The 11,684-nt window shown below is 41.5% G+C and overlaps 1 protein-coding gene across 3 annotated transcripts in view; it reads left to right on the forward strand.

Moving 5' to 3' along the window:
- The window catches only part of LOC126531742 (proton-coupled zinc antiporter SLC30A2-like), an 83,383-nt gene extending 75,555 nt beyond the window's left edge, over positions 1–7,828 (forward strand). For all 3 annotated transcript variants that reach the window (XM_050179449.3, XM_050179448.3, XM_050179447.3), the window contains one exon: positions 392–7,828. In XM_050179449.3, the coding sequence (XP_050035406.2) occupies positions 392–534 (143 nt within the window). In that variant the 3' untranslated portion in view covers positions 535–7,828. The remainder of the gene's footprint in view (positions 1–391) is intronic.
- The last annotated feature ends 3,856 nt before the right edge of the window (positions 7,829–11,684 follow it).

Consider the following 11,684-nt stretch of genomic DNA (forward strand, 5'->3'; position numbering starts at 1 on the left):
CATGAAAATAATGGTAATTTAGGGATATAGTTGTTTCGCCCACCCCCCCTCTTCCACCTCTTTCACACACTTTGCACACATGCACAGATTCTTGGAAGGGACGTTGTGCCATTACATGGCAACACTTGCAGTGCTTTTCCCATTCAATATGCAAATTATTTTGGCTGCTAGATCACTGGCATCTTATACTTTCTAGTGGCAGATAAAATGGAAAATTCTGTATTCAGCACTGCATAGCACTCAACAAGAAAGAAAAAAAAAGAAATAGGACTTGTGCCACCCTTTGTTACCTTTTGTGAAGCTACCTTGTATTGTCTCCATACAAACACGAATCAGCCTGCATTGCCACTGCACATTTCTGTGACTTCATAGGTGACTGTGACATTTACAGATCCCGACACTGACCAGTCAGCTGTTCTTCAAGCAGCTCAGAAGCTTGTGCGAAAGAGCTTTGGCATCCACAGTTCCACGATCCAAGTGGAGGTGTTCAGCGCGACTGAGATGCTGGCTTGCGAAACCTGCAAAGGACCGTGACATCCTGCCGACCGTTTTTTAGACTTAATTCAGCACACATTGAGTGGAGGAGTCATTCAATGAACTGAAGTTGGTTGTAGCAGTTCTCAAAGCATGGAAATTTAAAAAAAACTGAATTTCTTCTCAGTCTTAGTATGCATCCAGAAAGTGAGGGGCACACTCTGCCATTGTGTGGATGCACACTTCTCAGTTCCTAATTATGCACCTAGGTCGTGAGGGAATTCAATTTTTCTTTTTTGTTTTCTTTCTTTTTCGCTTCATTACTTTTGTGGTCTCAATGATTTCACAAGCAACCTTAAGCAGTACACCCAGTCGATCACTTTCAGGGATCCACAGTCACCTTTGTTAGATTTCGCATGGCCAGGTACTGGACGCATCAGCTTCTACAAGCAGCAGTGTTTCTGGCAATGTTGCAAATTTAATGTGGTGCCAGAAAGAGCACTCTTGCTCGCAGACACTGACGTATCATGCGCTGAGTCATGAGAAATGTTGTGAAAGTGATGGTTTACCCGAGTGCGAGTCGCTGAGAATTTCACCACTCCTGTAAGTGGTTTCACGCTCACGAATATGTGTACAAGTCAACAGCTGGTGTGCTGCCAGATGTTCTCACCTGGTCACATTGCCTGAGCAGCCACAAGTCTGCTTGCTCATAATAGTGCCGTTGGTGGCTCTGATTTAGTCATAACTGCATTCGTAATATATACTTTGGCTCACTTGTGGTCAAGCAAAGTGTTAGTATGCTAGCCACAATCCTTTCCTCTGCTGACATGCGCAGCTCTATAATGTGCTGTTCACTTCTTGCATTCTTTCCAAGTGCAGCTTTCGATAGTCAGTATTTCCCTGTTGATCATTGTGAACCTTTAATAGTTTGAACCATACGGAACATTCAAATATAGATGCTACAACTTTGGGCTTCTCATTTTACAACTTCCTTGCTTGTTTGCTCATTTCTTGCTTGCAATAATGCCTGTGTACATGTCGATGTCAGAAAGACATGAAAGTTGTGCGTTGAACATGACAGCTATTTGTTTGTTCTTCCACAAAATAATTTGCATTTATCTGTCATGTATCTCAAGTTGCAGCTGACTCACTATTCAAACCCTCAAACTAATCGGAAATCACATTGAATAATATGAAAGCACTTAATTCAAACTAGCTTTCCTGTTACAGTAGAACCTCATTTATATGTTTTGAAAAGAAAGAAAAGAGAAACGCAGGAGGAAACTTGCTAGCCAGTAGAATGTATGATCCAAAGACACTAAAAAATTTGGCACTCAAGCGTAGTTGACATCTACATAATGAGAAGTGTGGCATGAATTGAAGCTCCACCGAGCTGGTGGGGCCTGAGCAGCCTGAAAAGCACCTTGTTATTTTTTGCGGCTTCGGCAAGCTTATGTTTGCGCTCCTTGAATTCGGCTTGCGTGAGCAACTTTTTCGAATGGAGTGTTTTGGTTTTTGGCGGAAGTTCTGATGTACCCACTTGGTGGCGCGAATGGTTGTGGCACAAGGCAAACGTGGATGTGCATCGAGCTGGTGGAGGGACCTAGTGGAGGGATTGTGAATGGAAACCAAAACGAAATCGAGCTCCTAGGCGGCACTGGAATACGATCCCACCAGAGCTCACATGACGCTCACTTTATGCTGCCTGCAGCAGGGAACAGAGGGTGGTGCACTTGGGTTGTTGCCTATTAAAAGCATGCAGTACACTTACAATGGCCCTACGCCATACATGCTGTGACACAGATAGGTGGAGATGTTTATTGCATTCGGGTTGGCGGCGATAGCTGTGAATGCAGCATGCGATGACTCTTGACAAGATTTTCTGGTACAGGAATCGGAAACTTGGTTGTGCTCTGGTGTTTTCATGTGACATGGGTGGGGAAGCGTTGGGGTGGTTAGCTACTGTTCTTGACTGTGTTTGCCTCGTGCCTTTTCTGGTTTACGTGGCATCTAGAGGCCGAAAAATGTATCATATGATGGCGGTTTGGCGGTGTTCTGAACATTAGGGCCAAAAGGTCGTGTTTTCCGGGAACATCTTAACTGGTAAAAAAAGGAAATGTAACTGTATTTGGTCATTTTTTGTGTTCTCAGTCATGAATAGCCGTGCTGGAAATCATACAAAATGGGATTGTGTCAAGAAGGTTGTACTGTATTTGAACTTCTGGCCTCCCAAAGCAAGCCATCATCAGAATTTGTTGCAAAGGCATATGTCTTTATTGCACAGGGTAATGAAAATGCAGGCAAATTTGAATCAAGTACATAAGTGTCACATGTTGAAAATTCAGTACATTCGTAAATTGTAGCATATGTGATGAATGCTGGATGGCAAGGCTTCATAGGTGTGTATCGCAACCGTGTTAAGATCTCGAATTACATGTTCGCTATTGAACAATTCAAGCAAGAAGTAGTCAGAAAGAGTTTGAACCGACATGAGTCAGCTGTACCGCATCTTCGTAATTACAATGACTAGTTGAATGTGCATTTAAAATGAGTCACTTCTAGTTTTTCCATGGAGCAATGACATGTTCCTCTACAGCTTGTTCCATAGAAGTAAGAAATACAGTTTGATACTTATGTCTACCTTTTAAGCTTTTTTTTAGCTAAGACTATCACCTTTCTGCATTATGTGCAGACCAAACTGTCACAGCCTTCATATCATCAGGGTTGCCAAAGTGTGCTCATTATCCAAGATGAAAACAATGAGTGATGTGCTCCTTAGCTTCTCCATGATGTGTGTGTGGGGTACTGTGCTGGCAAAAGCAGGGAAGCAAGTTCTACACAAACAACCTAATGTGTGCAGTCCTGATAGTAATTGAATTCATTCACCTTGCCTGTCTGGGTATTTAGATACTACTTCCTTGGTCAGAGTGCTGCTTTGTTTTTGTAACAAATTGGGAAATGTAACGTGTGTCAGGTTCCTTTGATTTCTTAGTCTGTGACTCTAAACTGTTTTGTGTCAGCCAGGCTGTTGGAATGAAATGCTTTTAGCTCTGGTTTTAGTTTCGTTCCACTAAAAAAAAGTTCCATTCAGGTTCTGCTCTGTAATGAAAAAAATAAATAAAAAAATGATCTGTAACCATTAATAACAGTTTTGGTTTATATGCAAAATGCAAAAATTTTCAAAGCAAAGTAACAATAAAAGCGCAGTATTTATTTTTCTCAATAGTTGAATTATGAACTCGCGCTCAGTGTCTTGATTCAAGCCATTGAGCATGATCAAGTGTACTCGCCGAAATGCGAGACCACTGTTCTGATAAAACGAACGATAAAATTTCGGTAACCAAGTGTTGTATCTGTGGAAAATGAAACAAGCTCTTCAGCGCGCAAGCCCTTGGTTTTGCTACAATGCGATCTGCTAGTGCACCGAGTGGCAGGCTTAGATTACTGGAGTGCTCGACCGGCTGTCGCTCACACTGGCCTTGCCTGTGATACAGCTCATGCTGTTGTTGCCTGACATCGGTTGTTTCGTATTGTCAACTTTCCACTTGAACTTGGAACCGATAAAAAATAACAAATAATGTTTTGGTTACGCTTTCATTTTGGTCAAAAATATTGTTCTTTTCGTTTTTCATTTTTGTTTTCATTCCATGCTGAAACACTGGTGTTCCGACGCACTGTGCTGCTCAAGGTGTCAAAATAATAGCATCATGCTTCGATTGACATTGCAATGTCGTCTAGATGTCTAGAGGCGATCCCACAATTGATGCTGGTAAAGAGAAATGGAACTCATTTGCAAGACAAGGGCAGTTGGTAGTTGATTTGGCAACACACTGTGCAATATTGGTTGGCTAAAGCATGGGTAGAAGTACAAGCAGCATAGCAGCACAGATGTAAGCTTTAATGCATATTCAAGTTGTGAGCACAAATGCCGATTGTTGCAGCATTGAACTGCAAATGTTGGCAGGTGGTACGTGCTTGATCACAAAGTAGTGGCCATTGCACACTTTCACGATTGAGCTTATGGTAGACGTTTAGGCTGAAATGCAGCATGTCTGTACTGCACAAAATAATTTACCATGGGAAAATAACATTCAGCAATAGTAAACTAATGCTGGACAGTTGATGCACCCCTTTGTAGTGGTCTTGGTAATAATACAGTGTAATAACCATCAGGAAAACTCGGCACGTACAATACCCAATTGTGAACTTGGCTCCCAGATAGCATTTGCCGCTGATATGCGCTAACTGGCTTTGTTGAGCTTTGTGAAGCAAGCACCTGCTGCACACAGTTCAAGCGCACACTCTTTTTTTATACTTAGAACAACAGAAAGCTGAGCTAGTTTGTAAGGATTCATTATGCAGAAAAGAAGTGAGGCGTGCACACAGGACACAAGAGTAGAGAAGTGGACAACACGTGTTGTCCACTTCTCTACTCTTGTGTCCTGTGTGCACGCCTCACTTCCTTTTTTATACTTTTTTGTAGCTTTTTGTTCTAGCCTATTTTTGCAGTCTAACTTGGTAACCACCTTCCATGCCGGATCACATCTTTGCAAAAGCTTTCCTGAAGTTCTGCGGCAATCAATGTGTGATCACTCTCATTTTACTTGCATGCAATATCTACAATCACAGCCACATCCTTTTCAAGTTTTGATGATGAGTCTTTGCTGCATATACAGTAGACCTTTGGGAGTAATGTGAAATGCCCAAGTCCATCAAACAGCAACACTTGCAATAGCTTATACATAACAGCCAGCTCCTTTTTACTCTCTGTAGATTGACCATATATACTGTGAGAAGGTCATTCTGTGACATGGCTGCGTTATTATTCGTGTTTGCAAACAAAGTGCTTGCTACCACGAAAAAAACCTCTGTGAATGTTTTCTTTTTTTCACTGTATTGCCTACTCTCTTCCTTTTGCTCTAGGCTGGCTGGCAGGCCATGCACTGCTCATTAGACCTGCCTTGCAGTGTGGTGCTAAGATGTAGCAAAATATGACAGGTGGTGCTTTTCTTTATGCTCAGCAGAGCTTGTGTGACGAAGCGCAGCACATTTGTGCATAGCTACTTGAATGCCAGCGTTCTTGTGTTTTGTACCAAAAATGACGTGCAACACTCAAGTTTCTATGTGCTGTGATGTCCACTTTTTTTTTTTTTTCAATAAATCATTATGGCACTTTGTGAATTTCTAAAGGCCACTGCAAATGAGGTCATCAGTTCAGGGTTAAGTAATCTAAAGTATGCAGTGTGCCATAGTGCAGAAAGTATTTTATCCTGAGGAGTACCACTTTCGTATATCTACACAGGGTCTTCTGTCGCTTTTTTGTAGGACACGGACAGGAGGTGGTTTCATATCAGTGCAACAAGCTTGTGCTCCCAAGTGATGTTGACTACTTTTGTTAATGTTGTCAAGGGTTGCCACAAGTGTCTGGCTGCATAGACTAGGTGACTAACTTGCACAGTAATCAACGATTAGTAAAGGAACTGTGTAGTAACCAGTGGAACTATACAAATCAAGAAGACATGCGCGGAACACTTGTTGGATTTCCGTGTATGTCTTCTTGTGCTTTAACTTCTTGCTGGTCCTACCAAGGCAAATGTACAAACTTTCCCAGCAAGTGACTGTAAAAAAAAAAGTATTATGCCAGCTCTTTGCCACATGTCATGTGTAGCCTTTACTCGAGACAGGCACGTTGTGGCTGAGAGCATGATTACACACGAAATTCGCAAGCTTTGTTGTGATTACATAGCAAAAATGTTCTCTTTTTTTTCTTGCAGTACTTGGCAATTTAATTCCATTTCAAAGTTTTTGTTGTAGAATCCTGGCATGGACGTTGCTCAGTGTTCTAAGTATGCCAAGTGTTCATGACACCTTTTTCTATCTGCAAAGATTTTATGAATTAATGACTGGATGTTGTAGATACAACGCTGTTCTCTTTAACACCACAAGTTATAGCGAGCATCAAAAAAGAAAGTATATATGTAGTTCTGCTGAAGCAGAAGAGTAGAGATTGTTCAATGTGTACAAAGCACTATTCTTTATGTAACTAAGAACTTGTTTTGCTTTACATATCTTACTTTGGGCAGTATGCAATATGTGTTGTGCAATACAAACGTATTATTTAGCCTTGAAAAGTACATAGCAAAAAAAGTTTTTTTAAGTGTAATGTTTATGCAGATTTTAGATCGTTACATGTAATATTTTGTGTTTTGCACCTTGTGAATAAGATATAAAATAGACGCCATATGTTTGATTTATAGAGTCCTCCAACAGAGCATTTAACAGAGAGAGAATGCTTCAGTGCTCACAGATGGATCACAATTGTGCAAGAATGTAATTATTTGGCGCTGCTGATCCACATAAGGTAAACCACGAATGTAAAGCTTTGTCCATGACTGAACATTGATGCAGGGCTGTTTATGGCTGTTATGTTAGAGCGTGGCTATCAATGTTGATCAGTGAATGGTGAAAGCTGCAATACCGTTTCTTTTTTACACCTTCATACTAGTGCTAAATATTTTATATTCAATATATTACCAGCTGAGAATTGGGGCCCTGCATGTTATCTGGTAAAATACAGGAAGTACTGCCAGAAAAAGCAATTGGCAACCAAACTTTAATTTATAGCTTTGTAGTTACTGCACAAAGTGAAAGCCACATCATGACGAGAACTTTAATGGCTCGCATTCTTAGAGCGTGCTTCTTAATGTATACAGTTTGTTCGCAGCAAATCTATTTCTTGGAAAATAGGCTTGGACCTCTAGAACCAAACTTTATGGCAGCACTCAGTGGCTGGAGAGCATCCACTTCCAAGTACAAGACACACTTTGCCGCCCATTTCCATGTTTCAAATTATAGACCTGAAACCATGCAGACAACTTAGGTTAAAAACTAATTTCTTTTATGTCTTGCTGCAACGCTGCTGTCACCATCCACCCCACACATTTGGCCTGCCTGAATGAGAACATAGTGTGTAACCTGCCTTGCCCATGTTGTCTTCTGTGATGTGGTGTTTGCATTGAGTGATGCAACTTTGAAGACCCAAGGTAGCAGATGCATTCCTGAAAGGGCTGAAGAAACAAAAAAGTATTTATTCTATAAGTGAATTGTGTTGTCGTGATATAATAGGCTTGTGGTGCACTTGTACATCGGTTGTGTTCACTGAATATTGTGTACGTGCATGCAACAATGCCAACAATCAATAAGAGACATTCCATTTTTTTACCCAGTTTCTTTCCGAGCACAAAGTCATATTTCCAGTGTTTTGGAACACAATGTGCCTGTGATGTACTTTATACTGGAGTAGTTTGGCCTGCATGGTCTGCTGTGCAAGCAAATAAAATATTTTCACGAACCTCTCTTTGCATCTTTACTTGGTCATATGCAGCAGTCCAACACAGCCCAACACCAATGCTGATTTAACTAAAACTTCTATGCAGTAAGTACTTGCCAGTATAGCTTATGTGTAGGCTGCAATACAGATTTCTACACACACTTGGCAAGTAATTCAATTTTTGTCATCCTTGGCTTGTTTTAATGAAGCTGTGGTGTTCCACTTAAGCTTGCCAAAAAGTCTTCCTTGAGCACTTCAGGGCAAGACCACATGGAACACCAGTGTGCTGAGTGAGATTTCAGAAGCAAATATCTTGGAGCTGCAGTTAGACATAAGGATTCCTAGGTAGTAGTAGTAGTTTGTCTTTCTAAAATTTATTTTGTAGAGTAGTTTACAGAAAAAGGTCCCAGAGCACAATACCAAAATGGGACTTGTGGTTATTAAACTATGTGAAATGTATAAGTATTCAGAGTGTATAAGTGGATGTGGATAAAGTACCAATTTGCATCAATTCTACAATTGTGTGCCCCACGGTGATAAGATTGCCTGACTTTGATGACTGATTTAGAGTTATTCTCTTAAAAGAAGCACTGATGTGTCTTTATGTTAAAGGTCCAACTTCTCTAAAGCCCTACAGAAAGTTCTGGCAAACGTTGGCACCCCAAATATTTACACAGCAGTACTTGCCTTTATGAACCGCTTTAGATACCCAGAAGGAAGATGCATCCTGACACACTGGCTTGCTCCACACCTGGGGATGTATTCTCGGACGATCACATTTGGAGATATCTAGGTGCGCTGATTGGCTAGTTGAGCAAAATTGGTTGAGCTGATTTGCTGGTTCAGCAAAACTGCCCAAACCATCCAATACGCCGGGTACTATATGGTGTGAAAGCAACAGTACCTCTGAAAGTGGTAATCCGAGAATACCACCCATGATCGCTTCAGCTGCCACGTAATAGTGCAGCGAGAAAAATAAATGTCTGACGATTACAGTACTCCCTAATGCGAAATTTCAGAGAAGTTGTGTTAGTGTTTTCATTTCGCTATATATTGAGGTAAAGAATTCAGCACCAAAATCACCGCACCGACTGGCAATGGGCTTGTGCCGTCAGTACCTTCACAAAGGGAGGAGCAGTATGGAAACACTGGCATAATGACTGGCATCGGAGCCGGCTGTGGAAGGTAACGACGAATACATGAGTAGTCATGAGCACATGAGTCGTGAGCAGTCATGAGAATACATGAGTAGCGCCACAAGCCTGAGGGGCAGTATGGGAATGCTGGTGTGCTGAGTGGCAATCGGAACCAGCTGTGGAAGATGAGACAGCAAATGCGCGAGTAGTGGCACAAGCGTGTTCATGTGGTTACACCGAGGGACGGCTTCAAGCCAGCTGTAGAAGACGAATGCGTGAGCAGTGGCACGAGCATGTGTATGCCGACGCACGCAGACGCTCAACCCAGGAACGGGTACCGAAGAGCAGCGCTCTAATATTATTGTGAAATCTTGTAGTCTCGTGTGGAACTCAGCTTTCCTCCTCACCCTTTTGCCACACTGTCCTCCTCAGCTTTTCTCCTCGCACTTCGTTTGCTATTGCCGTCTTTCATCTCCCCCTGTGTTCCGCATTTGCGCTTTCATCCTTCGCAGTGCTCGTTCACTCTGTTATGAGGGGCAGTGAGGCAAGCTAACGCTCAACTCAGGAACGGGCACAAAAGAGCTGTGCCCTAAAATGCTTGCATATAATGTTGCCTTATAGTTGTCTCTAATGCACACAGACCACCTAATGAAATAGCACGTGATATCAATGGTTTCTTTGGAGTTTCTTATATTTGGCTTACCGCCATTCTCAGGTCACTGTGGATGTGCCATTCCTGGCCAATCCCCATAATGGGTATGTGCTCCTATGACATGAGGCATAGGAGGAGCCTTAAGAGGAAGCTTTAGTTTGGGTGCTCCTATCTAACCAACCATGCCCATTTAAAAGAAGAATTCGTTTTTCTTGGCAACCACTGCACCAAATTTGATGAGGTTTGTTTCTTTTAAAAGAGCAACTTAAGATCTAGTGACTGTTGGTTTCGAATTTTTGATTTAGGTCGTCAATTCTTTATTAAATGTTGGAAAAAATTGAAAATTTTCAGAAAACAAAGCTATCAAGTTTACAACTCTCCAACTCGGCAAGGAAATACGATATCACAATTATGTGAATTGAATCTGACAGTACTTCCAAAGCGGACAAAATTGATGTTACACATGAATCTAAAAAAATTTAATATGGAAATGCAGCTTTTGCAGAACCCTTGTACACAACATAACAAATTCACATAAGATATAAATTGGCATATCGAATTTGTCTGCTTTGAATGATCTAGTGGATTCTGTTTTGAGAATTGCGGTATCCGTTTTTGATGCAGAGCTATTAATTTATAAACTCCGTGCATCTATTTTCGAACTTTCGAATTTTTGAAAATTCTTGTAACAAAATTCAGGCCCTAAATCGAAATTCAACTTCCAACAGTCACTAGAATTCAAATTTCTCTTTCAAATGCAACAAATGTCATTAAAATTGGTCCAGGGGTTGTTTCAGAAAAGCGTTTTTGTGTTTTACATGTATTTGAATAGGCCGCGTTGGAGTTGGGCCCGAGCTAAAGCATCCTCTTAAATGAACTTGTATATTTGTACTGTGGCAGTAGCGGTATATTATGTACGTGTCTCTCCTCTCTCTGCATACACGTTTCAATATTGTTATTCTCCTGGCAAGGCTCAAATGTCCCCGACATCTTGCAGTGTGCATCCACCTAAACTGGTGGTTGCATTTCTGCATAGCTTGTGAACAGTGCAGTGCATGAGCACATGAGGTTATGCGTTCATAAAGTGAAAGTAAAGATCATGTATGCATCACATTTAGTTGTACATATCACGTAATTGACCGCTTTACAAAAGCATTGCTTCACATAGATTCCAACATATGCGTTGGATCTGCATAATTTCTTTGACAAATGACATCGTACTTAACTTTATTGCTATATGATGCCAACAAATTTCGTTCTGCGTCGCGACGTTAAGATAATGTCTATGATGACACCAGATCCAGCATTGTGAGGTCAACTTCAGCATAAAAATATGCTGCATTTCCAGACTGATATTTGCCTAGTGTCATTCTTTCATGTGTGACGTGCGTTTCTACATCCAGATGATGTCTTAGTACTCCTTGAACTCAATTGCTGTTAAGGTGCAATTATCTGCACTTGACTCTTAGATAGCTATGGAGAAACGATGTGTTCTTCAGATGAACATAAACATGATAACACCAGCACCACTGGAAGAAATCCTGGACATCACCAAGAAGCTACCCCACACCAAGATTCATGAAGCTTGCTTGTAGCAACAGATGCTTGCTCTCTACAGTGCAATCCATTTGCATGCAGGCTATGCGAGCGGCAGCTGGTTAGTAAGCCCTACGTGAGATTGCTTTAAATGAGTACCATCCTGTTTCTTGCAATTTCTCCATAGTGGGTATGCACTGCTCCTACAGATCAAGTTGCCAAGTCTTGCTTAATGCACATTGCCTGGCTGTGCACGGCTGGGCGCTGCAGTGCTCTGCACTAAGTGAGGCTGACATAGCCATGTGCATTTGTCAACGCCTAAAGCAGAAATCTGTTCCACTTGCGTAAAGTAGCTTTGGTGCAGTGGTTAGAATGCTCTGCTCGAAAATACAAAACACAGGATATACATGACCGCAATGATGGTCTAGTGGTAGAGCATCTGCCTCTTATGTGGGAAGTGCTGGGTTCAAAGAACAAGATGACGGGGAACCCATCAGTTCCCCTGCCTTAGTGCTTGGCTACATTCAAATTCAGATGGTTTATTTTTCTTGAATTT

The sequence above is a fragment of the Dermacentor andersoni genome, chromosome 5 (assembly GCF_023375885.2).
Source record: "Dermacentor andersoni chromosome 5, qqDerAnde1_hic_scaffold, whole genome shotgun sequence".
Lineage (NCBI taxonomy): Eukaryota > Metazoa > Arthropoda > Arachnida > Ixodida > Ixodidae > Dermacentor > Dermacentor andersoni.